Source organism: Pseudopipra pipra, chromosome 2 (genome assembly GCF_036250125.1).
Source record: "Pseudopipra pipra isolate bDixPip1 chromosome 2, bDixPip1.hap1, whole genome shotgun sequence".
In the NCBI taxonomy this organism is placed as follows: Eukaryota; Metazoa; Chordata; class Aves; order Passeriformes; family Pipridae; genus Pseudopipra; species Pseudopipra pipra.
In genome coordinates, this window is record NC_087550.1 from 41,440,210 (window position 1) to 41,467,998 (window position 27,789).

A 27,789-nucleotide genomic window follows, 5' to 3' on the forward strand; every position below is an offset into this window, starting at 1 on the left:
GATGTGGTAAATTTTATGAACAAAGATTCCAGAGTTAAGTACGATCCCATATAAAACTAACATTTGAAGAGGTGGTCGTTCCAGAGGCACTAATCTGACCTCATTGAAAATCCAGTAGAAAAGAAATGCCATCAAGGACATTTACTGAGTAGAAAAAAACCCCAAAATTAATAATTAAACAGAAAATAGTTTGAAATAAAGACTGGAAGAAAGTACATAAAAATTTTTCTTGCTTTATATTTCTGTTTATAGCATATTCTGGAAAACAAGATTTGTCCTTTTTTCTTCCAGCTGTAGATTGTATCAATCATGGTGAGGATTTCTACTTTTTCACTTTTTGAGCAATCAGACACATAGGTTGAGAAAATAACAAATACAGTAAGAAAACATTATAATAACTAATAACAAAGTAATATTAATTGATGATGATGATGATGTTTCATAGAAAGAAGTGAGGCAAGCAGTTTTGCTGTTCTTGTCAAAGTCCAAGGGAGCTGGATATCACAAATGGGTACACTGGACTGACAGGGTGGCCAGGAAAACTCTGCTTTGGGATGGATACTCTTAGTTGAATATGATGAAGTCTCCCTGCTACTGCTTCTGATCTCTATTTTCACTGATCCTAATGACAAAAATCCTGAACCCAGCACTTGTTAGCTCAAACTTACTAAGAGCTGTGTCTGTGTGTCATCTCACAAGTTGGTATGTCCTTCCAAGTAAAAAAGTAAAAAACTGTTTCAGAGTATGATTTGGAAACATGGCTAATATTTATCTGACATCTTTTTATAACAGTCCTCCTATGTTAAACCAACCTCTTTTCTCAACACTTTGACTATCATGAGGATGTCACACTTTGCTTTGCAAAACATGACTTTTGTATACTTCCTTTCCATGCATTGACATTTCTGGGAGAGGTGGCTTGTAAAATCAGAGCAGAGGGCAAGGAGAGCACCACAGATGTTAAATTCCCAATGCTGTGCGTCTCCTCTAGATAGTATTCTCTTCCCACACATTAGTTGCATTGTATTATCTGATTAGCAGTCTCTTTTATTTTTTCAAATATTTTTATTATTATTTTTATTCAAATAATAATAAAAATAATCATAGAAAGATGATGAATGAGATTCAACTAAACAGGAATTAAAAAAGTGCTTGCCAGCTCTCATGACATAGTCTACTGCACAGATATCTGAATAATAAAAAATTGTCTTACATGCTTTGACAAAATTTAGGTTGTACCATGACTTTGGGAAGTTACCAAGATATTTATAAGATACCAGTACTGTGTTATCATCATTGACTTAGACTTATGAGTTTCTGAGAATTGGAGGGGGTTTAAAATCTATATAATGAAATATTGGGGAAAAACTCTTCAGTAATCAAGTCTGGCTTTGATTTGATGCACGATATGGTAATACTGTAATTAATAAATCCAGAATAACAGGCACATGCATCTTTAGATGAATCTGTAGGGAATTCCATTGCTAATGGATGTTTTCTAGGAGACGATAGGTGAGACAATGAAATGTTTTTCTTTAACAGCATCAGATGAAAATTCACAGGGACAGAGAACAGAACACAGAACTTGAATTCAACCCCCAGGCCACAATTTCCCACTTAAAATTTCGAATCACTTGCACATTATCTACTTTGCAGTTCTGCAAACCTACCCCCTCCTAATGTTAAGACAATCAGGATTATTGAACTGAACTCTGTGTATTTTTTTAACATGAAAATGGTGGAAAAAAAAGTTTTGAGTCAAATTGTAATATTTTTATTTCATTTCAGCTTTGGAAAAAAAACCAAGTTATTAGAAATTTTGCCATAGTGGGATTTTTTTGTTGTTTATAGAAACGCCAGCCATGTACAACTGAGCTCAATGCTGCAACATGATAAGAACTTGACCCTAGTGTAACAAAATTTTTCATCTTAAACTATTTGTATCATGTTTTTTCAGTTTTGTAGGGATGATGCACATGCTTAGACAATTTGTTATTAAACATGAGGATTTCTAAAGCAAGAGTGGATTGTTTACCATAATGTTGTCATGACAGACACGTGTTTAATCAAGCCTTCTTTCATTCACTTCTTGATCCTTTCTGTCTTAAATTGAATAACTAGCACAGAATAATAAACTTTATGTTTTAAAATTTGCAGAAGTTGCTACAATTTTTTTGAGTTGGTTATTGTTTGTTTGTTTGTTTGTTTTGATTTTTTTGTTTTATTTTAATCCATCAGGCTTCAAAGAAGTTTTTCTGTTAGAAAAGATAGGATTGGGTTCGCAATTGTGGCTATGGCAAATCTTTGATGAAAATCTCCCTTCCGTTTTGCTTTACGTAGGTGATTCTTTCATCCAAGTCTGAAAGACAGTCTGGAGAAATAAATAAAATCAGCAGGTCACCTAGAACTGTGAAGGTGGCATCTATTTTTTCTGACAAGAATGCCAAAATAAATGAATATTTACTGTTGTTCAAATTTTCCATTAATGATCATTGCTAGAAAGTAAATCTTACAAATATTTGCTAAAATATTTTTAAATAAAAAGGTCATCAATTGAGGTAATAAGAATAATGAAAATTGCTTATTTTAGACATAGTATCCTGTTCATTTTCAAAGCAGTTGTACATAATCTTCTGATGTAACATTTAGAGTTTGTTTATAGAAATTTCATGGTATATAGACAAAGATGGAGAGACCACTAACAGACAATTAGCTGGAGAGTAGGTGTGTTTTTCTATGCAATACTTTTGGAAACACACAAGTGCCTAAAATTTCTAATTTCATCTTTTTAGGATACATTCTATTTGAAAAGAATAATAAATCCTTATGTAATATTGTTTGTATGTCCAGTAAATTCTTCACAGTCCTATCTGATAAGCTGTACACCTTGAAGCATCTCTGGCTGTGCATGATACACATCAGCTTGTGAATGCATAATTTATATCATATGATACCTGAAATGAAATTTGAAGTAATTATGGTATTTTTTCTGTGTTTTATAGACATAGCCTAGACATAAAGTAGCAACAGGGAATAATGTAACTTTCACTGTTTGTACCTCTCCAGTAGTACAAATTACAAAATGATGTTTCTGCTTCAACTTTTTAAATTACTGCTTGAAATAAAAAGTGCATTTAGGCACTTAAGGTTTGATTTATAAAACTTCTATTTACTTTTATGCAGATTCTTTGCATACTTTACTTGAAAAAAACCACTTTGATCTCAAGAGTGACAAATGGGATTGAAGGTGTGAAAGAACTGTGGTGTTTTCAAAATCAATAAGTAGATTGCACTGGAATGTATTTTATTCAAAGAAAAATAGAGTCAACGTTTTTCAAGTGAAGTGCAAAAGCTAGGGCTACCTGAAGGAATGTCAGTCAGGTTGATGAAAATACTCTAGACACAGGGTCCTTTTTAAAACAATGTGCTTGGTCTGATCTGACACTTCCAGGGTATTCATGAAATTCTTGCTAGGTAATTTTTTAGGTTGTTAAATAAACTAACGTATTGCCTAGGACAGGTGCTTGACTGTCATCTTGATTGCTAATGATCATTACCCATGAGAACCTTAATTAAGACATCTAAGATCTGTAGCATTTGTAACTGAGATATAAGCAAAAATCTGATTACCACTTATGTAAATGTTTCCAAAGTCTAACATGTAGTTAATTTTTAGGAGAGGGGAGAATATTATTTTATACTGCTACCTCTTCTATAATAACAAGGAAGCCAATGAAACAGAACTGATAGCCAATCATTTGAATATACTGTATAAACATGATGAAAACACAGCTAACAACTGAAAGATTTACAACACAAATTAAAGCTAAGAGATAACAAGGCAATAAATATTTCAGGAATACAGCATGCAAAGGTTAGGATTAGTGCTTTAAGTTATGCTTATCCAGATTATTATACTGGATTCCTAAGCACTTCTTTGTTGAAACACAACATTCAACCAAAATATGAAAATGTGCAATGTAATGGGGAGTGGAATTTGTATAGGCTTTCTGATACTTAAAGGCTGTGTGAGAGAACATGGAAAAATGATTAAACTGACCTAGCAAGCAGCTTAGACCTGCATAGTCAGCAGAGACTTCAAAACAGGTGGTCCCATTCCTCCCTTTACATACATGGAATATGTACAAAGCATCTCACATCCAAAGTATTTCTGAGCTGTAGACATCATAGTGTGGGAGCAAATAGCTCAGTGGAAAATACTGACCAATATTTATCCATCATCTTGATCATGATTTGTAATGTGTATGAACTCAGAGCTGTTGGAACTATGGAATTTAACCCGATAGTGATATGATATGAACATTCTGCTTTGTAACCATAGTGAACACGAGTAAAAGAAGAGATTTCTTCCTTAATCATTCTGCCTTCTTATAAAACCTGATATATTCCTTATTACCATAAAGTATCCTACTCACTGCTAAATAAAAATTGGATCTTTTTACATGAGGGCTGGATAATCATCTAATAGTTTGAAAAATTATCTCAGGGAGAACTCTAAGTGAATGAATTTTATTTGCAAACCTAAGGCACACTTAAAAGAGTATTGTGCCATTATTAGAGCTGCACCAGCATTTTGACTTCTACTCAAATTATTACCTGAGTTCTCATTCCCAGGACGTAAAAACTTAAATCTTTTTATGCAAAGAATCAATCCTCATTCATATTTCTGGCACTGAAGATAAGAATGAAGAGAACACATAATCAGAGAAAAAAAGTTAAACGAATTCTTCACATTATGATTCTTTCTCATCTTCTCTACTCCACTTTCCATTCGTATTTAGAACTGGTAGAAAATATTAAAGGAAGCTTGAGGCAAAAATGTTTGTGATAAGCCCAATTACCAACAAAAGCATCATTATTATATACTTTTCTATTTTAAAGCAATGTCAGTTCATACTGCATTTCCCCCCAAACATTAAAAAATACAGCAACATTGGGAACATTAAAGTAACACTAGGCAGTCTTGTAATATATTTTGCAATATTTTTTCCTTTCATCTTTAACTGCTACCAGTTGTTGGTGTAACCATCATGAGAAAGAAAGGCTCTGCTAGTCATAAATACTATGATTATAATGAGAATGATTCCCCTCAAGGGAAGATGAGACTGTACTGACTCAGGCTGTTCCTGATGTCCAATCACAAATGACAAGAACATTGTGTTTGATCTTCTGCAAATCTCATTTTGTAAAGAATAACTTGATTATTTATTGGGGAACTATTGATTTCAGAGTAATGGTTGAACTCTCAGCGAATTATTTGTCAGAAGTAGTATGTAATCAGGAACGCTACTGTGACACTATCCTGTAGTTGTAAATAAAAGATATTTAACATCAGAGACTACATTTTATCTTCAGATTTTTTGCACAAACGGCAGTTAATGGAATGGACAAACGCTTTTACCAATGCACAGTATTCTGTAATTCATGCCTGAACTGTGTAGGTTGGTGTTTAATGCAGACTGGTTTTCTGGCACAACCTTACTTTGCTCCTAGATATCTCTGCTTTGAGTGCAATTCTTCATCTAGAGAAAGCCCACAGTAGAACCACAGATCCCTTTCAGCCTCACATGGCCTTTAGGGCAGGGTTGTGTCCCTTAATGTGGGGCAGTGGTTCTGAAAAGAACTCAAAACTCTTGGTAGATAACTAGTTCCACATGATCTCTAGTGTGAAGCAGTAAGTAAAATGTTTGATGCAACCCTTATTCTGGCTTCCCTATAGCAAGATTTGCAATGTTAGCAAAACTGGGTAAATTTAGGTTGATTCTTCCTTTGTTATTCAGCAAGACAGTGAGACACCATTTGCCACCATGTTTAGTAGCTGTTAGGCTACATAAATATATCTAAACTTTCTAGACTCCATTTGTGAATTTGGTTCTCCAGCACTAGTGAATATCCTATGTTAGTGAATTTGACAACTGAATTGTTTGCTAGGTAAAAACCTACATCCTTCTTCATTTAAAATCTCCCACAACATTTAACTGAGAGTATGTTGCTTTTTGAGATACAAGAATTAATGAATATCTCACAACACTCAGTATAGCAGCTCTGTCAGATCACTTCAAGTGGCCAAATTGAACTCCTCTAGTGTTTTCTGTTTTCCTAATGTGGGTGGACTTCCATATTTTCCTATATACCTGAGCAGCATGCTGCTTTTCTCTATGATTCTTGTTTCATTGTCTGTGAACCTTGTTTTTAGGGCTGACAGAAAACAGTAACAATTTTCACCCCCAAATAATTTTCTGCAGCCTTTTCCAATAAACAGTAATTATCTATAGTTCTCTGGCTTGTGGTGGTTCCTGCTGTAGCAATAATCAAAACAGATAATATTTTCTCTAGTCCTTTGCTAACATTTTTACTCTTATAGATAAATCCAAAATAATTCCATTGATATCAATGGAGCTACTTCAGATTGGCATTGCTGAAACTGAAAATATCAAAATGATACCACTAAGAGCATCCTGTTTGAGGAAGGTTTTGTTGAAGATATACACTCATAAAATTATATTTTATGAATATATAAAGAAGATAAGAGAAAATGCATCTTCAAATTGGATTAAATTTGCTATTAACGCTATGAAGGAAAAGTCAAGAGAACATTACTCTGTCAGGCCATAATTGTAATTTTGCAGCTCATCAAGTCTTTCCCATGGCATATCTGTAAGCTTTTTATGTGTGTCAGCTTTCATATACATTGTTAAGGCTTGAATTGTAGCTGATATAATTAATTTTATTCTCCTGAGGTCTTATTCCCTTGTTAATACCAGGTGTTGCAGGTATTGACATTGCCCTATCAGAATATCACTTCGTATTGATGAATTAGCCTCAGGATATCTAAATGATGGGGTAAGTCCCCGTAATAGCTTTTCTAGGGTAGTAACTGTGACGTTTTTAAAACAGAAATAAAGCTTATCCTTTACATGTGTATGGTATCTATAGTAGTACTGGCTGTATGCTTGTAGACGAGTAAAATGCACTTTACAACAGGGTGTAACATCAGTGCAGTTTGCGGAGCAGTACCACTAGGTGGAGGCAGATACTGCATAATTCACACCTAGTGAGCGGGGTTAAGTGCGCCATTGGCAGCCGTTTTCTCCGAAGGAGAGGTCCTGTATGGGAATGGAAGAGCGACAGGAGCTCGACAAGCAATAAGATGCTGCTGGCAGCTCATCAGTGTACCTCTGCCCTCTCTGAAGACAATAATCTTGGCTCTTACTTTAGTTCACATACCGTGGATATGCTAGTTTGGCACTGCTGCCTGTCTGACATACATCCTTCAAGACACAAGCCCCACTGCCACCTGTGCTGGCCAGTTATTATTTTATTATTGTTGTTGTTGTTTGTTGCTATTTTCCCTTCCTCTTCTGTCCTAGTAAACTGTCTTTATCTCCACCCACAAAGTTTACCTTTTTTCCCATTTCTCTCCCCCATCCCACTGAAGAGGTTGGAGTGAGTGAGCAGCTGTGTGATGTTTAATTACCTGCTGGGTTAAACAGCATCAGTCCTTTTTGGCACTAAACATGAGACATGAAGGTTTGAGATAAGAACAGATCTGACCAGAGCATGTTGAAACAAATTTGTTGTAAGTATTCATTGTATTAGTTTAATAGTCAGTGATCACAATGTTGCTCTCAGAGTTGCTGTGCGTGTTCTCCAAGCCGCATTGTGTAAGCCGTACATGTTCCCTGCTGTGCCATTTATCACCTCTGAGGAACAGGTTAACATTATTGTTTTGCTATACTGTGTAACACTGGCTTATGAGATGGTAAAGTTTCTGGTTGTAAGACTGAGCAGGTATTTGTGCTCATCATCTCCGCGCATTGGGAGCCATCTGTTGGAAACTATTAATAATTACACATTTTACCTTGATAATTTTGACGAGTTTTAATATCCTCAGGATGTTCAAACCAGCATGATCCTATTGCTATGTCTCCTGAATGTGTTTCAGGTCCTGTTTAGGATTATTGTCCTGATTTCAGCTGTGATAGATTTTTTTCTTTCTAGTAGCTGATACATATGCTGTGTTTTGGCTTTAGCATGAGAATAATGTTGATAACACACTAATGTTTTATTTGTTGCTGAGGAACATTTAAACTAAGTCAAGGACTTTACAGGTTCTCACTCCACCCCACTGGTCAGTAGGATGGGGGTGGACAAGAATCTCTGAGGATGCACAGCTGCAACAGCTGATCCCTGAGAGCTGACCAAAGGGATATTCGATACCATATGGCATCATGTTCAGCATATAAACTGGGAGGAAAGCTGGCCATGAGCTTCTGCTTGGGGACTGCATTGACATCAGTCTGTGGGTGATGAGCAATTGCATTGTGCCTCCCTTGTTTTGTATATTGTAATTATTATTATTTTCCCTTCTTTTTCTCTGCTATTGAAGTGTCTTTATCTCAAGCTGCAGAATTTATTTTTTTTCTAATTTCTCTCCTGCATCCTACTGAGGGGGGCAGGGATTGGGGGAGTAAGTGAGAAGCTGTGTGTGTTTACTCTTGGGCACTTGGTGTGACACTGGGGGATGGTCCTTTTAATTTCAAAATACCTAAGAGATGTTGGAATATCACAGAGGACAATGGGATTCCCAGTCCACTACTTCTCAAACCTGCTCCTCTGGCAAGCCAGGGAAGACATGAAGCTGAAAAGCTTTTCCCTTTGGGAAAGCATCCCAGGCCATACCGAAGGAATCACTGTGGAGACCTCCTTTATGTTAAGCCATGTGGCAAGCACACTGTGATTCTGAGGAGGCAGCAGTATCTACTATGAAGTGCCAGGACATGCATGGGAACTGAAAGCAGGCCAGGAAGAGGGTTTGTTCTTACATCAGTAAATGCACACAGGCTCTTTAGGTACTTAGAAATCTAGTCGGAAAGATATTTGTCTGACTGTCTATCATGCATGCAGGAGTTATTTAATCCCCCAGTGAAACGCCAGAAGAAAAATGAAAACATTTGAAAACAGAGTATACATGCTTGGGGTTTTTTTTAAACTTCTTTTTATTGTTAGGTGAAATTGCGTAAGGTACAAATAAATCAAAATAAAAATTCAGGGAGACAGAGTGCAGCCCAGGAGTTTACTGCCTTAATTAGCCAGAAGTTTTAAATTGTTTTGAAAGACCAAAACAGTGAGATGTGAATTCCTTGGCCTTTGCTAAGCATTTTCTTCAAGAGTTTGATGACTTTTTCCCTGTGGAAAAGAAGGGTAAAACATTGAGACTGTACTTGAAATTGACAATGCAGACAATGATGTTTTATTCTTGGTGTTCCTTTAGCATGCTCTGAGGAAGGTGGTGCCTAAAGAAAAGCAAAGCTGGCAAAGTTTGCCTTGTGGGGTTAATTCTAGTAATATTCCCCCTACTGCTGTGAAGTTTCTGCCTTCACTTAACTTGTTAAGTGGCACGGTATCTCTCATTTCCTGCCAGTAGCCCCACTCACTGAAATTGCTCATTTGCAGAGCAACGTCCACAGGATTTACTTGGCAATATGTAGGTGTGCAGAAAGACAGTGTGCCCCACCACTGCGCTGCTGCTCTGTCACCCCTTGGTTGCGTGGGGACACATTACAGAGGACACATAGTGGATGGAGTATGCAGGAATGTGTTTTTCTCAAGTTTGTTCCCCTTCTTTCTTTTCAGTAGTATGATGAGGCCCTTACAGTCAGGGAGAGTAGTTAAAACTGTACCCCAGTAGGTTTTATACTGAAAATCAAATCTCACAATGAATTTACCATATAACTTCTGAATTCCTCGCCTGTCGTCCGCTGGAAGTCTGAAGGTTACTGGGTTCTGATACGAGTAGATAGGGTTCATCAGAGCTCCACGGACATTTGAATGAGCAAGTCCCAGAGAATGGCCAAACTCATGAGCAGCAACAAGGAACAAATTAACCTCTTCAGCACAGAAGCAGAGAAAAATATGTTAAAGGTATGGCATTTCTTTTTAGAATACTATGAATTGAAATAGCAGGAGAATTTGTATCTTTCATTCATCTTGGAATGAAACCCCAGGGTTTTGATCCATTATTGCTGAACTTTCTTATGTAACTGTAATATTTTATAGAAACATTACTGGTCCTTTGCATATGCATCTAGAGACTCTGAGTCCCTTTCCAACTGTGCTTATAGTCAACCTTAATCCTACAAGCAGGTCAATTTACTTTTTCATGATTTATGTAGAAAACAGAGGCTCATAGTCCTTGTTTAACCTGTGAAAAGTGCTTTAAAATATGGACAGAGCAGGCATTATGTAGCTGCTAATCGTAATGAAGCACAACTACTTGGAAAGTTAGTTGAAAAGAACACAAATTTTGGCATTGAAGCTGTACATAAGTGTAAAGAGTTATGGAAAACATTTCCTGTGTCTATGTTCTTCCAACATGTGCAATATTTGTCTTTCCCCTTCATGCACACATGTGGGCTTTACCTTGATTGAACTCTGACCATTTTTCGTCCTCATCAAAATGAACATCTCCACCAATCCCTTCTCCAGGTGCAAATGCATGGGCTAGTGTGTTACCTCTTCCATCAAAAGGATATCCATCACCATGCTCTGCATTTGAAAACAAATAAATGCCATCATATTACATCAGGTATTATATTTAAATTCATCAAATTGAAGCATATTGCTTGGTTTTGCTAGTTTTGTTGGTTACCCATCCTTAAAAAAAAATCCTACAATGGCAGCAAGGTTGTGAAAATGAGAAGCAAGGCTTAGGAAACGCTCTCCAAATTAATGACTTAAGTTCAAAACTTGTATTTGATGGTTCAGACTGCTTCATGTTTCAGAAAGGGCTGAATTTTTTTTTCTGAGCCTTTGTCAGAAGTGTGGTTCTGAGGCAGGAATCAGGGATTATTTCAGAATAAATATTTAATGCTTGACAGCATTGCAAAGACCTGAACATTTTCAATGTTGAAAAATGCTGGGCAACATTAGTTGTAGACATTCTCACTTGCACTGATTTTAGTGTGAGACAGTGATGTGGAATAGATAACTATGTTCCTAAGTTCATTTATCCCCAGCCTTGGGGTATGGTCTATTATCCACTTCTATCATAGTGTGGGTGGAATATTACTGTTTCCTGCCTTGAATGCGAGAGCTGTACAAGAGTTTTACCAAGTCTGAAAATTTCCTCCTACCTCACAGTAGTCCCTAACTCTATTGAGGAGTATTTGGGGACTCAAATGCCATTCTGTCCCCTTTCCCCAGGACCATGTGGAGGGACCTTCGGGCAGGGCTAACACAGGCAGAAGAAACCTAATCCTAGTGTGTGACAATGGAAGAAAACCCATTCCAGTTTGCAGGATCGCCTCCCACTTTGACTGTCACATTAAGTCACCTCTTTATGGCAACATAATATCCTTCCCATCAATGACATAGGAGTTTGGACATTTTAGTGTTTATATGCAATCATCTGCTTGCCAGCCAAGGTGTCTGATCTTCATTTATAGTCAATGGAGCTCTAGTAAATATTGTCAATGGATCTAGAGAACAAGTCAGATAACCTTAAAGTAGGCATTTATTTTGTCTAAGCTGAGTCAGTTTAGGTTCCAGGCACAAGTTAAAAGTATGGCTACCCTCATATAATATTCCAGATCACAAGTGAACTTCTGAAGTGACTTTACTGGTCATCCCCATTTACCATGCTTTGTCTTAGACCTTGGTGCAACCTTGGAGTGTAAAGCAACCAGAAGATACTCTCTTTGGCCAAACCTAATACACCTCGTCTGATGAAGGCTGTTTAATCCAGGGAACTATACTAGATCTAGACCAAAGTAAACCTTCCCTAACCTGCTGGAATCCAGCCTGTGGAGGCTGGATCTTTGGAACATGCTGGTTTGCTCTACAGACCTCTTCCTGTTAGTTTGCGCTATTTATCAAGGCAAACAGAGCCTTGAACATCTAAATTTAAATGCCTCTTTCTGGAGCTGAATTCTCCCTTTCATAGCCGTGGCTCTGAAAGAATTTTCTAATGATTTCATATGAGTAAAACTGGATCATGGCATACAAATTTGGTGACATGATAAATAGAAGATAAAATTTATGAAGACTTCAATATAATTACAAACTCTTTGTTCTTTCTTAAAACTATGGCTATAAAAATACATGCTTTGAGTCAAATATGGACCATTGTATTTTAAAAATGACAGGTATTCTCACCACGACGTGCAAATCCAATCTCAATGTCTGCACGGCCACTCTGTACTCTTTGGAAGTTCAGTGGAGTCACATCACTCCATAGCATTAAAGCCTTTCTAATTGCATCATCCACTTTCCTTCTGGGTAGGTCAGGAGTATAATTGACAATCCTGGCAGCAAAAGGAAACAGATTAGTGTCATTTAGGGTGTGAAGGAAACCCACATAGTTAAATACAAACAACCCTTTTCCTCGTAAAACCTAAACATCACTAACTTGTAAGTCAAATGTGTTTTTTTCCATCTTGGAGTTCCAGGAAATGTTTGGTATTCTGCTATATCGGGCATTCCACATCTGGGCAGTTTCATTGTTTCTTCTGTTTCTGTATTTAATGTTCCAGTTACAGTCAGGTGGAAAAATCTCTGCATTTCTTTAATTCTGTCTTCTAAGGTTAAGCTTTTTGTTTTTGGAACAAGTGGAAAGAATTTATCAAGATATACCTGGAAGAAGAGAAGGAAAATAAAAATTATTACATATAGCTGTGAAGTTTTGATAATTGCATTTTATATTTGGTTGAATTGTTTCATCATCCTACAGTCATGTATTTTTCCTTCCCATTTCAGTTCACCAAATTCTGTTCTCTCTGTAGTATAAATCAACATATATAAAAAGAATTGCAATAGCAATGAAGCATTGTAAGCAAGAAATCCTTTAAAGTAAACACAGTTTACTGAGCATTCAAATCTACAGCCCTCCAACACAGTCTACATAAAGTTTTTGAGATGTTTTAAAAATTACCTGCTCCCTTTTATTTACCAATTGCAACTTCGTCTGTTTTGTAAGTTGGACTTAGAATGTCTAAGCTAGTCAGCAAGTTTAAATTGCTCTTTTTCATCTCTGCAGAAACTGTTGTGGTAATGTAAAATAAGGACAATATAAACAGATAGGAAAGGAATGTAGACGCTGAATCAAAAATCAGATTATTCATCATGCAGTTACATTTTTCCCCTGATAACATACCTTTACTTTCTCAAGGTCTACATTGCTCCATGGTTCGAGTTTCATGTGTACTGGAAAAGCAAGACTCTCAGGCAGGAGGATGGCAGCACAAAGTAGGAGGTACTGCATGGTGCCCAGCTTGGTAAGGAGCCTTGCTGCAGCAGAAAGGGTCTGACTTCTGTCTCCCAAGACCACAGCTAAAAATGCTTATATAGATCCTGATAGGTCCAAGCAGCAGTTACATATGTGACTCACTTTTTGGTGGTGTTGATGTAATGTCATCACTGTTCTAAGAAGTAAATGAAAGCACATTAAACAAATCTTTCCTGCAACTTCCCCATCGATGTCACGTCACAGGTAGCAGCCAGCTTTGTCTCTCTCTTTTCATACTATTCCAGTAGTGAAACCACAAAGTCACGGGGAAGTTCTCTTTCTGTAACTTTATCAGTACAGTTACTGTGTAATCACTTCTTACCGAGCTTCTCCCATGTTCCTTATACGAAAAGGTATTTTGTAACAGCCCTTTGGCTGCCTGCCTGTATCAATTGGTGTAGAGGGACACGATATGTATGCGAGCACTGTCTCAGTGAAACTGCTGCCATTACTACTGCCATTTCCTTAGTACCATGCACAACACTGCCCAGTTTAGTAAACTTTAAGAGGTTTCTGCAGTTTTCACAGAAATCAGAATAGAGCTCTTTAAATGTGCACTCTAGAAATAGGAGGGCATGAGACACCTTTGTCCCCTTCCTACCAAAGATGACCTTTCAGAAGAGTCTCTTTACATTGGAGAACTAGATATAAAACATAGCTTACAAGAGTGGGTGAAAATTATCAGGGTAAAGAGAGGAGCTTACCCTAGCAAAGGTGGAGCTATCTTCTACCGCCAACTGTACCAGTGCAATCTGACAGAGGTCCATGAAGCACTACAGAGAAAACCAAAGGGGATCAGGGAAGCCACAACCTCTCTGACCCCTTTACCAGCAATGGTCTCATCTTCACTCCATTAAACTTCACTGGAGAGTTTTTGAGGCCTGGAAACACCAGTTCACAGGCTGGTTTGTGATTTTTATTTTAAGGTATGCAGTTCTGTGATCATATTAGCTCTAATCTGAAAAGGAGAACCACATAAATAGGAAAAGATCATTACTATTTCTCACACTAGGACAGGTCATATGGGCATAGATTAACACGTATAGAAGAGTTTGTGAGTTACTATCTTATGATGTTCAATGTACTTCTGGCTGATGTGATGAGAAAGAATTTAACTTCAGAGAGAGATGATCTATACTAAAACACTGCTGAACTATGCAAGAGAGGAATGCACTACACAGCTATGTCTGAAATAATTGATAAAGGAATGATGCTGCCACCTGATATTGAAAACAGCCCAGATATCCACGTATTATAATTTCTGTACATTTTGGTAGGCTTACAGGAAAAATATCCATGTCCAAATTTTACAGCTTGATGAAAAAAAGCACCCTGTTTTATTACTGGGACCAGGTTCATCTTTTTCTTTTTCAACATCAGACTTAATGCCAGACTGTGGTAGTAAAGTTGGATCCGGATCAGGGTCTGGGTGGAAGTAGAGGAGGATGTGTTTAAACCACTTTGAACTCCATGACTCCAGTGTCTGGTACTGATTATTTCCTCATAGACACAAGAGGAAGGCTTCAGAGCTCCATTACAGTTGTTGAACTGTTGAGCAAGTCCCATTTATCTTTAATTGGGTCATGGGCAAAACTGAAAAGGAGAGTTTAAACACAAGAGCTTGATGAAAAAGGACATGTACCATGTTCCATTTCATTTTCTGCTGGAAGCTTGTCAACTCTGATCTTTTTTTTTTTTTTTTCCCAAAAAGAGAGAAGATTTTGATGAACATTGGGATTGAACTGAAATAAAAAACTTTCAGTGAAAAGAAGTTTCAGTTCTTTGGGCTCAAAATCAAAAGGAATCAATCTAATTCTAATAAGATCAGTATAAAAAAGGAACAGATGCTGATTTTAGATTTAGCAGTGTGAATTTTACAGACTTTATTGCTTTGTCTTGATCTTGAATGACAAAAATTATTGTGGGTCAGGAAAGATAATTTCCTGCCCAAACAGCATAGTCATATGATTTGTATTCAGCAGAGAGCCTGTACATCTGTGGGAGAACATGGCCAGTGTAGAGAAAATTTGAGGAGGTCAGAAGAAACACTGTTAAAGACACTTAATAAGAGAAGTTGCTGTAGCTACACGGTGATGATAAAAGTGTTCCATGGTCTAAAATTCTATTAAGAAGACTCACAATATTGCCACTGGAAAGTTTACACTGTGACATTTTCTGAGTAGAGTAACCCTACTTCAAACAAGGATGCTTCATGAAACTATGTCCTATGTGAAATTCATTGATGGGCACCAGGGCTTTTGAGTTCTAGAGCAAAATACATATATAAAAAGTAAGACCAGAGCCTCCTCTGGACATGAGTGGGATGAAAAAGTGCAGTAGATCTAAATGATTCAGTGGTGAATGATTGCTGTATCTTGGTAATTTGGCTGGGATAGACAACTCAGCTGGATTCTGCCCAATCTGGATGCAGCCAACAGAGTTAACAAAAGTCAAGAGTTGCTCAAATATCTTCATTAATATTATGGGTCTATCTAGGATAGAATAAATTTATTCATATCAGTCTGTATGGTGCCGTATTTGGATTTGTGGCTTAACCAGTTTTTGATAACACACCCATGCTTTGGGTATTGGTGAAAAGTGTTTGCACAATGTCAAGACTTTCTCAGTTCTCTGCTCTCACAGTGTATGGTAGAGACTGTGTGGGAAACGGGCACATCCAGCACAGTTAACCTGAATTCTCCAAGGGGATATTCCATATGATATAATGTCATGCTCAACAACAAACCTGGTCTAGCAGAAGAAGAAGGTGGAGTGAGGGTTGTCTTCCAAGGCAATAATTTCCTGGAGGCTGGCTGGACATTAATCTGGGGAGCAGGTGGTGAGCCCGTGCATCCCTTCCCCCCACTTCCACCCCTTGCTTTTCACTTATTAAACTCTCTTCTGCACTTCATAATATCTCCCCCATCCCCCCCATGCATAAGAAGAAAGTGACTGTGGGTGATTAGCATCAGAGCTGGCTGTTGTTTACCCACTACAGTGGATATCAAGGAAAAAGAATGTCCAAAATTCCTGAGAAATGTTTTGATTGGGTGATTTGTGAAGTATGTAATATAGTGTGTAAAGTCCTACCAAACTGGATTGACCTGTTTTTCTATGGTATGCAGAACACATGATCAGTTTTGTTATTTGATTTTTCATTTTGACTAATAAAAAATAAAATTCAAACATGGCAAATATTTTTGCAGAATAAAACGTTTTTTTGCACTGCAGTTTCTGAGGCTAAGTCCAGCAAGGCACAGTCTCACTCAGAACCTTCCTAGTGTTTTTCCACAAAATAATCCTTCATCCTTCTTGTCTCATCTTTTCATGGCACAGTCATGGTTGTTACAGGCCATTTTTCTTGTCAGAGGCCTTGACTGTAGAGGGAGGCACATCTCCACACCTTCTGCACTCAGTTTCCGCAGATTCCATAGACCCTGAGGGTCTCTCTTCAGATAGGTACCTTACCATCTGTGATACTGGGCTGTGGATCACTTTTACAGGCTGTGTGATTGTAAAAACCTCCAGTCATCTGTGTCTGGGCATTGAGGTCCTGCCATGACCTCTCAGCAGTGCATCAGCCTGTCCCCAGAGAGAGGCAAGCCAGTTCTTCCCTCCTGTTTGGCTGGATCCAGATGCATTGAGCTATTTATCGGAAAGATCTACTTCACATCCCACTGCTTTAGGGAAGGAAAGGCCTGAGGAAAGGATTAGATGTTCGGGTTTAGCACAAACAATGTGGTGACAACTAGCACATCTAATTCACTAATAATTAAGCAATCAGACTTAACACATCTCAACTTGTTGATTTACCATTTTCTCACAGTGTCTAGAATTCCTTCACATTTAATGACTTTGTATTTACAACAGTTTAATTGGGACATAATGTGGGGAAAAGATGCAAATATAGAGATAAGTTTTTACCATAATACTCTTGAGCAATAAACAACAAGAGAAACAGCTTTCCTGTAAATGTTACCTACGTGTGTGAGTTCTAACACCCTTGATTCTTTAATTTGTCTGCTCCTTTGGTCAGTGATCTGACATCTCACTTTCTTCCAGCTAACACACACATACAGATCTCTCAAAAATTTCTATATAATAATTGACTTTATTCAATTTAAATTGAAGTCATAGCTATAACCTTTAGTTGTACACAGAGTTTTTGTCCTCAAGAAGCATATGTACAGGACATGAGGAAGGGAAGGGGACAGGAGGTCAGTCAGCTGCATTGCACTGCAGTGTGGGTCAAAATCTGGCTGGGTAGGAAAAATGTCATAACTTCCTATAGTCAGCTTTCATTTGCAAATTCACTTTCTGTAGCTGGCTGTCCACATCCATTTGTAAGCCTGTCATGACACTGTCTTTAAATGACTGAAACAAGATGTAATCTAAAGCAGTGCATACACCTTGTCTTGACAAAATTATGTAATTGCATCTAGGAAATCTTTAATTTAGTAGTTGGATTGAGATAAACTCAGACTGCCTGTAAACCTGCAGCAAATCTCTGTGATAAACTGCAGAATCCCACCTAAAAGAGAGTGATCATATAGTGGTGTTGCAAGGGCAGGCAGAGTAGCTGTGACAGCACAGGAGGCATGCTGGACTTGATCTGTCCAAACTGACTGTAACCCAAAAAAGGAGCAGTCAATGTCTGAAGCTCTTCCTGACTCATCCTGATGATCTGCACATATCCGTACATGCTGGGACAGCACAGTGAGTTTGGGCTTTGGTGATGATGGAGAGCAGGGTTTGAAAGACAGGATAGACACAGCATGACTTTACTTATGCTGAGCCTAATGGACTTGTATAGATCTTTGGAAAAAGTGCTGGGAATATAAATGACATTAACCAAAATTTTGTATTTTGCCTGATTTGTAAAATCCTACTTCTATAAAAAAATTAAACAGCCCTGAAATACCAGAGAATTGATACAAGACTTTGTTGTAAACTGACATGCAATAAAGTAATTTCAGAGGAATTACAGGCTGACCTCCAGGGTTTTAGGCTCTAGTACAGAAGGTGTGAGATTGAATTTGAATGTAGTCAACTCAAGACCAGTGCAGAAGCTTGATTTACCTCGTATGTATTAGACAGATCTGAGATTCAGCCAGGATGATTGCAAAAGACTAAAATCAGGTGGTGTTGGATCAAGAGTTGGACTAGATGATCTCGGAGATCTTTTCCAATGTGGTTGACACTATGATTCTATGATTCTGTGATATGTGAATGCATAGGTAAAAAAATTTTTACACCATTTTTTCCCCCTGGAAGTTGTCAAGTTTGATCATGTTGTTGTCTCTATTCAAATGATTTCTGATTCCCAGCACTGATTCATGGCTGGAAGCTGTCTGCTGCTCAGACAAGTCCTCCAGGTGTGGGATGATCCTTTTCTATTACTTTGTTTGACTTCCAGTATCTGAGTATAAAGACAATAATGTCACTTTATTGGTGAACTCAGTTATACCACTGAGTTTTTCTTTCACCAAACATTTCCTTCCCTGAGCAGAGTTGAAGCCTCTGTTTCCCACAAAGCAAGTTACACTGAGTTTTCCAACATGGTAGATTTTGACTTTGTCATCATTAAAAAGCAACACAACCATTAAAAACTGCACAACCAAATAAGGACTGCTTGCACTTGTACGGTGAAGAGTGAGTCATGAAGAAGCCTTGCTAAATTTTGAACAGTTATTCACGTAGCTGCTCGCTAACCTGAGTGGTTGCTTAACTAAACCCCATTTGGCTAACTCTTTAACCAAAGCCTATGTCTATATAAAGGAGTTAAGTGGCTGTGGAGGGCAAAACACCCAGTGCTGAGGCCTGGGCACCCATGTGGGAGGGGGATGCTCCAGGTCTGGTCCAGCAGGCTGAGCATCCATCAGTGGAATGGTGTCCTTTTTGTCAGCACCATCTGAAAGAGACACAGTTGGCTCATGCCCAGCTGATCCTGGCATGAATTCAAGTGCAATGAGTGCAGATGGGTAGAAGATTGTTTTTGGAAGCACACATCTGGTCTGGAGTGGAACAGTCCTCAAGGCACACCTACCACCCTGGTCCTTTAAAATCTACTTGACGTCATTATATTTTCTCCAGAGGCAATTGTCAGGTGACTATGGTTGATCACAGCTCAGGAACAATAGGCTTTTGTATATTTTAATCCTTCGTGACCCATTACACTAATGTGTAAGAACAGGCGATTGCACACTGAAGGAAGAATTGCTCCAGTCCTTTCACTGTGTCCCAAAAGTTTGCTGTGATTCAAGCTTGCATTTTTACATAATGCAAGTTTAAATTTTTATGGAAGGAGGAAACTAATCTACTTGTTTTTTGGTTTTGGTTTTGGTTTTTTGTTTTGTTTGTTTGTTTTTGTTGGGTTTTGTTTGTTTTTGTTTTGTTTTTGTTTTGTTTTTTGTGTTTTGTTGTTGTTGTTGTTGTTTCTTTATTTGTTTTGTTTGGGTTTTTTTTTCTCCCCTACAAATAAACAGCAGCTTTGCTGTTTGCCCCAGCCTGCCATTACTCTGGCTTGCTCTGGAGGTAGTTATCAGTTATTGCTCTGCAGAGGGTAGAAGGAGTTCAACTCCATCACACTAGTAACAGATCCATGACAAAGAGAAAAAAAAAGAAAAAAGTATGTTTTACACAGTTCCAATACAGCTGTTTTTGTGTAGTTTACAATTAGTTGAAATTCATCTCTTGTGTACAGTGAAACTAGCCCAAAGGATGTGCTCCCTGTCTAGGTCACAGTAGGGCATGTTGGCTGTTGTACCTGTTGCACTGTGGATTATGGCAGCTTCCCAAATCCTGAGAAAAATAGTAGTCACTTCAACAGTGTGAATGTTTTTGTCAAGCAAGGGTGGATTTTTCTCCACTTAATATAGGCAGTAGTGCCAGATGTTTAAAGAGCAATTGCATCATGCTCTTGGTGACACCAGTATTTGTAGAATTAATAGACTTAATTCCTTGCCTTATGATCATAGTTCCTTGTGAAGAAATAAAAACTTCTTACTGTTCTAATTTACTCAGGAAGTCTGACCTAAACCACTGAGGGCAGTTACATTAATTGCAAGAGCATGTGAGCAGGAGTGGGCTCTGGGGACTGTACCCTGGTTTGCCATATCTGTCCCCGAGCTTCATAAAACACCAAACCCACATGTGCCTGATCAAAAACTGCAACTGATCATAAAACAACTCTACAGCTGCCCACCAAGCCAAATCTGTGGGCATTGTTTCACAAAAGACATGTTCACATGCTTGTAGTAGAGGTCTTTAGGATGAAAATTTGAATTAATATTTGATTGTTTTTATGGTGATTGACAGTTTTCTTTGTTGGACCTGACGTATACCTGGCCTGTTCTAGAGCTTATAGCATCTTTTATACCTCTACAGAACTCGACTATGTTACAGTAAGACATTTCCCATGATTCTTTTATTTCTGTATATTATTTTTATGAATTTATGTGGGCCTCATTTGTTTGCAACTCTATCTTGTAATATGAACTTAAACTGAAGAGAAACATGGGAAATCAGAACACGTGATTATTGACTACTTTTTTATAGAGTCTATTCACTCTAGCAGGCTGTTCACCCGTGTAATTTCATAGTAGCGTAATATTAACTAGCAAACTAAGTGTAATGGAAGATTGTAGAAAGCTGTTCTATCAATAGGGACTCTACATAAGGGTAAGTGAAATGGATAGAGACTAATGTTATGAATGGAACAAAGTGTGACATGAGTATACCTCAGGATGGCAGTACACTTTTCATAGGGTGAATGAGCAGTAAATGAATACACTAAGCAGCTAGAAGAATATTATGCTTCTTGAACAGCGGGACTTTAACGGTTGGAAATACATAGAAGGAGAAATTGTTGAGAGAAAGGATCTGAATGTGCCTACATTTAATGGGAAAAGTTTTTTGGGGAAAAATTGTGTGGTAAATTGTGCAAAGAAAAATTTCTGAATGATGATTTTGCTTGAAACCAGTTTCTGCTTTAGGGATGCAACCTTGTGCAACTTTACTGACTTACTAATTGAACTGTGTGGAAACCTCGCTTGCTTGAGCTATCATGGGATGTAATCATCCTTTCAGGGATCAGGAAGCTATTCCCACTTCCTCAGTGAAATGGGAAGGCAACTCACTTGAATATGAGTGTGCATCTTTTTCAGCAGTTTTCTAGCCACCATCACATAGTGACACTACAGTACAACTTCCCTGTGGTTAGCTTACTTCATCTATATCAGGTATCTGTACACTGTTGCCACTAACATACTTTGAACATTACCGAAGAAGATAAAATTCAGTATTTTAAACACTAGAGTTTGGAAACAAAATCGAGTAGACATTTTTTAAGTTACTCATTTCATGTGAGGTACTAGAAACAGTGAAGCCTTCAAGAATCTGCAGGTGCACATTAAATCAAACAGTGATACACAATTAAGTTGGAAACTTATCATTTGACCGCCAAGACCCAGTGAAACAGTGCAGTTTAAAAAGGAATTGAAATCACGTGCTGAGGTTGCAGTTAAATGTTGTACAGGATGAGTAACTAGTTAATAGTTGATCACAAGATGAATGGGAGTAAAGGAAACTGTTTTGCTCTTTTGAAAAAGACAAACATTATCCCGGAAGTGAAACAAATTAAATCATTGTTCTGCCCCAACAGGAGCTGAAATGTCCCTGAGGAGAGTTTCGTGTGCAGTTTTTTGCACCATGCATCTAGAAAGGTGAGGACCAACTGAGGGGGGCAGAGAGGTGAGCCACAGGAATACTACTTTAATCATAACTTCTGTGGAAAGGATTGAGACAATGGGCTTGCTAGTTCTGGAGAAGAGAGGGTTGAAGAAAGACATGATACCACTCTACAGCTATGTGGGTCATAGTGGAAAAGGAAAAGGAAGTGTCTGCTATGAATAGATTTGACTCAGCAGGTAGGACAAATGCTCTAACACCAAGATAGTTGAGGTTGCTGCAGATTGCTTGGTGAGGCTTCAGAATCTCCTTTACAGCAAACTTTTAAGAATAGCAGGCTAAAACACATCATTCTTTTATCTACCACTGTCCTTGGAGAACTGGAGCTGCATTCCTAAGTGCCAGCTGGGTTTTAGGATGACAGAAGCAGGATAACCAGAATTCCAGTGTCTGAGTTTTAGATCTCATTTAGGAAACGAGTGATTTTTCAGGTACTATCTTGTTTAATCAAATATGCTTCATTTCCTTGCAGTGCAACAGGTGCTAGTATAGTGAAAGATCTTGTGTAAAGTACACATGTGCTCAAAGTTGCATGCAAAGGAGTACTCAATATTCAGATCAACAGCTGCAGGCTGACAGTGTCCTTTCATGCCTCTGGACACTAACATCCAGGAAAGATTTTTTCCTATTTTAATTTTTTGCTTGTTCTTGAGAGTCAGGAAAAAAGGCAAATGAAATCTAGAAAAAAACCCCTTTTTTGAATTTTATTTGCTTATAGTTCCTATGAACTATGTGTAAGACTATGAACATTATTGAGATTAAGAAAATAACAGGTGTGCTGGACCATGGCTAGCATTGATTTTCTGGACCACAGACCAATATGATGGCAATGTAAATGGCTGAACAACATCTGCTTTTCCTTTTCTGTGTTCTGTAGGAATGGTTGCAGCATGTGAGTGGCCTCAGCAGTCTCTGCTTGTCATTTTATGACTCTACAGACATTGTAAAATAACAACGATTTTGTTTCAAGCACAACAGAAGTAATTTACAGGAGGTATTGATAGCTGACTGATGGAGTCCTTTAGTGTATTCTGTAAACTGAAGTGTACATGTAAAAACGTATTACACTTCCACTTTGTCTTTTTGGTCAACATTACATTTGTCAAACAACTCCTCTTTCAAAGCCTGCATTTTCCTCCAGTCCCAGAGAAAACTTATTGTATTTCTTTGAAGTACTTTGTGAATTTCATCAGAACAATGAAAATCTGTATATCTACTTTTGCTTCAGAGAACTGGATCAAAATCTCATGGAAACAGCTGATTCAGATAAGCACTCTGTAACTATTCCCATGCAATTACTTATTTGAAAATCACTGAAGGGATCTTAATACAATTTTTTTTTACCTCTGTATAAAACTAAATAGACTCTTTAGTCTGTATTCTTCATTCACAGATTGCTGAGAATGTTTCTGCTGTGTAAGGACAGTCCTCAAGTGCTGGGGGGCTTGCTGAGAGGATTGATTCACAGATAGCCTGCAAACTCAGTTCCCAGAGGTGTGAAAAACCTTGAAACAGGGATGAAAACCTGCTGACAAAACACTGATTTGCCTTAAAAATAAAAAAAGAATAGGCCAAAGTTCACACGCTGTTTTGTAAGCCTGAGGCAATTGGACCAAATGCAGAGTAGGGATTTATTATATTAGATTTAGCCTGTAGAGCTGACTCACTGCTTATCAACAGTTTATTGAACTATCTCTTCTCAAGTAAAGGGGAGGTAGAAGGAATAGAAGGAAGTAATATTGTAAAGAGGACTGTGAACTTAATCAAAAGGTTTTCAGTAAGGTCATTGTGCAAGTAATCGTACCAACAGTATTTTTTTTCCTTGTTGGAGCAAAAAGAACTGTATATAAATTATTCATTCTTTTGCATTCTGGATTTTTGTTCAATATGTTACATGTGTACCAAAATATTTGGAATTGTTCCAGAATGTTATGCAGTGAAAGGTGCTCTTCTTGAGCTAATTTTCCAGAGGACATGTAAGTTTTTCTCACCAAACAAGAGTACTGTTATGATTCTTTTTTTTCTAAGTGAGAACTAATACTCTTAAAGGACACTCACATATTTCATTTGCCTATAATTATGATATTCCCTCCAGGCCTCAGCAAATTATTCATCCAATTTTAGGCTAGAATAAGTGCTATTATGCTATGATGTATTAGAGGGGAGGGGAAAAGTTTAGCCATACACATAGAGAACATTTCAGAGCAACTCCCCATACAAGGCTGTATCCTGCCCAAGGGCAGAAGAGAAAGGGTAGAATTCCTCTGAGCTGAAAAATTTCTATATTGTAAAGGTGTCCAAGAAAATGGTCAAATTCATGAGCTATCCTAACTCCCTGAGCAGATCATATCCAAATAAAAGAAAAAAATACACTAGGCTTAGTATCAGATTTGGAAGTATAGTTTAGGTTTCATAAGAAACATGTTGTTTTGACATGAGAATAATTTTTGCATTCTGTGATACATTGTAATAACCCAAACACATGGAACTTAGGATTTTCAGACCAGAAGGTACAGTTGTGACAATCTATTGTTAATTTCTTCATAGCACAAAGAAAAGAGTTTATTTAAGTTTTGTCCTTGGATTCTGTTATGCTTGTGATTCCAGTTCCCAAGGACACTGGCCCTGCAATAATTTTCTTGGGGAAAGTTGAATTTGGCCTGAAATCATGAACATATATTTAAAAGGGTTTGACAGAAGAATATGTTTCAGATGCAGCAGCACTATGGATGGGAAGCTGAGAGGGGTTAATGAATGACAGCTGCTGAGAACATGTGCAATAACCCTAAACCTTCCATACAGGTAAACCTGCTCCCCACCTGAGCAAGGAAATAGAGCAAAGAGTAAAAACTCTTTCTAAAAGTGTTCTTTTAAACTGATTGCTCTTCAGCCTTTTGGCATGAATCAAAATACAAGATCCTTGGTGGGATACCCCCACTTTTGACTGAAGGTCAACGTGAATCTGCCTGCTGAGTGGCAGGTTTGTTAGCTACTGCACACAAGTGGTTTGGGATTTCCACAGTTCCTCGTTTGTCACTTCATCATTCTGGATAGGACCCAAAGCTCAAGGAAACCATCATAAAGATTTCACCAGTAGATGACTGAGCTTGTGGATGTAGTCTGTTGCCTAAAGTTCCTCTTCATCTCAATGAGTATCATCATCTTCTGTATCCTCTCCTTCACATCCTTATACATGTGCTAGCAGAAGAGGAAATCCATCAAATGGAAAAAAGTTCTCTTGTAGCAAAATGCATATTAGATTTTAGTTGGCAGTTCCTGTACTCAGGTAAACAGTTCAACCAGAAACTACTTAATTTGAACCCTTAGATTTTTCTTCTTTGTTAATTTGACTTTCTTTTAAATCCCCTATATGTGCTAAGACTGAAACAAGTTGTCCTTCCTCAGCAGTGCTTGCATGAGAAGGGGACATAGCAGGAAGATTCTCATCCCTTCTCTTAGAGGAAAACTGTCAAAATGTCTTTTGGAGAGCTGATTTACAAAAAAACCCCAAACAAACAAAACCCAAACCCAAACAAAACAAAAAACCCAACCCCCCCCAAACCCCCAAACAACCAAACAGAAAATACAAGCCACCAATATGGAAAAATCAAACACCTTTAGAAACTGTTATTTTTATATTGGTGTTTTCACTTTGCAGTTACAGAGTTCAGAGGTGTCACATCCCTTGAATTCCTTAGAGATATTTTAACTATTTGTGACCTCTTCCTGATGCATCTGTATCATTGCATATAAGGAAAGTTAAAAAAATATCCAAATTGATATACAAGTATTTTATTCTTTGGTCTAGAAAGTTCTGCTTTGTTTATAGCCTCATACAAGTAGTACTAAGTACATGCAAAGCAGTTGACACTGGAATTTTCCTTTGTATGTAGGAAATTGTCTGCAGGCATAAGGAAGCTGGAAGTGTTTTCTCTCCATCACATCCTGAAGAGTTACTGTAATCTGTCTTTAAGTATTGTTTAAACAGAATGACATAAAATGTTGTCTTAAGCTTTTCTTTTAGCATGGATTGGTCTGAGGGCAATGGTGCTTTACAATCTAAAATCAAGGTGACAGAGATATGGACCACTACTCAAAGTCTACCCATATCACAGAGAAAAGGTTACACTCTGCTTAATAGGCAAAAAATGGTGTTTCATCACATGATTTGAAACCCTGCTCCTATTCTGTAGTGACTGTAAAACTGAGTGTTCTAAAATAACATCAGCTAATGGTCTAATTACTCTGAGCAATGAAGGCGACCTAGTATGGACTTTGACTGACTATGTGGCTTCAGTAAGCAGTTTTTAAAAAAAATTCAGAAACCCTTTTTTTTCCTAAAAGTGCTCAGCATCTGTGTCTCTTACTGTTCTTCCTGAAGAAGCAAAAACCTCAGTCAGACCTATTTCACATATTTACTTTGAATGATGATAATAGCATTACACTAGCTAACAGAGCAAAAGGGTTCTTGCTTTTGAATTACATGCAGTAGTATTTTATTGTTCATCCAATTCTGGAAAAAAGTCTATCTATGTCGCTTTATGGATGTTTTGAATGACGTCATCATATTATGCTTTCACAAGGACAAAGTAAACACAGATATTGTTAGAGTGTTGTCATGTCTATTTTGACCAGTACTTTTGAGGATCAAAACTTGTATTCAAATATTGTATGCTTAAGGGAACATGTACCTTTGTAATGCAGGGCCAGGAAATGATGCTCAGGTTGGTTCCCAAGAAATTAGTGCAGGGAGAAGGAAATGCACCAGGGAATGAGAGAGGCCCAAGCAGAGAGCTGTAATGGGTATAGCAGCACAGGGATGGCATGACAGCATCAAACTGCTGACAGACACACAGTGTATAGTGCTCACCTGGACATCATGGTTATTCTTTTTTTCTCACTTCTATTATTTAATGTACAAGTATATTTTGGTCGTGTATTAGTTAATGTTCCTTTAAGATTTTGTAAGTATGACTATGGCAATCACAGAGGGACAGTGCAGAAGTCTCAGACCATATTCAACTTGTTGAATAGATTTTTTTAATTTCTTAAATTTTTTTTTATCAAATTAATTTCTCAACAGAGTGAAGCACCTCAGGTATCACCAAAAGAGAACACCTTTCTTCTGTGTTACCATTCTACATCTCTAAAGCAACAGATCCAGTGTTACTTCTGCAGCCAGTGTGTAATGATGACAAACAGCAAGCTGTCACATTCATATGAAACCAAGGGGAGGGAGAGACCTGCTACTTCTTTACTACAGGAATTCCACATTAAAACTGTTCATCTTTGTGACTTTCTAATCATTCAACTTTCCAGTGATATGAAACCCAAAGAAAGTTTGCATTTATTTGATCATCTTCCTGTCACATTGAACATAGCTGATACCTCTCCCCAAAGAACTATCTATAAACCTGTGGCAGATGTTGCTGTTTGAAAGAAGCAGGTTCAGACATTGTTCATGTCAGGAACTAGATAATCAAAACAAGAGGTAATATGTTTAGCATCTGAAAGAAAACCTAAGAATGTTGATATTTTAAGCAAAAAATTCAAATGTAAATTTAAAGCAAATATATGCTTTGCCATTTCTATTTTCCCTTTCCTGACTGAAGAGAGGTGAATAAGGAGGGCAGCATGAATGAAATACTGTTAACACAGGCTGGATAACAGAGGAAACCTTGTTTGCCCCTCAAACCCACATCTCAGGCTATCTTGTTGAAAGACACAATACCATT

At 37.7% G+C, this 27,789-nt stretch overlaps 1 protein-coding gene and 1 long non-coding RNA gene across 2 annotated transcripts in view; one reads left to right on the forward strand and one right to left on the reverse strand.

The window, feature by feature from the left end:
* Positions 1 to 22,103, forward strand: part of LOC135409524 (uncharacterized) — a 27,162-nt gene extending 5,059 nt beyond the window's left edge. The window contains exon 3 of the long non-coding RNA XR_010428245.1: positions 21,969 to 22,103. This is a non-coding gene — a long non-coding RNA (uncharacterized LOC135409524). The remainder of the gene's footprint in view (positions 1 to 21,968) is intronic.
* MMP7 (matrix metallopeptidase 7) lies at positions 9,035 to 13,569 on the reverse strand. Its single transcript, XM_064641210.1, has 6 exons — positions 13,175 to 13,569; positions 12,431 to 12,654; positions 12,178 to 12,326; positions 10,444 to 10,569; positions 9,750 to 9,911; positions 9,035 to 9,210 (listed from the first exon to the last, which is right to left on the reverse strand). Exons 1-6 carry the CDS (start codon positions 13,280 to 13,282, stop codon positions 9,188 to 9,190), a joined length of 792 nt encoding a protein of 263 aa, XP_064497280.1. The 5' UTR covers positions 13,283 to 13,569; the 3' UTR covers positions 9,035 to 9,187.
* Positions 22,104 to 27,789: the final 5,686 nt, after the last annotated feature.

What these genes read in the sequence shown, in the direction of transcription:
- MMP7 (XM_064641210.1), bottom strand. Translation starts at nt 13,282, where the DNA reads ATGCAGTACCTCCTACTTTGTGCTGCCATCCTCCTGCCTGAGAGTCTT. An exon ending in TAGACCTTGAGAAAGTAAAG is followed by an intron (nt 12,655 to 13,174) that starts GTATGTTATCAG and finishes CTCTTCTTCCAG; the next exon opens with GTATATCTTGATAAATTCTT. An exon ending in ATGGTCAGAGTTCAATCAAG is followed by an intron (nt 9,912 to 10,443) that starts GTAAAGCCCACA and finishes TCTGTGCTGAAG; the next exon opens with AGGTTAATTTGTTCCTTGTT.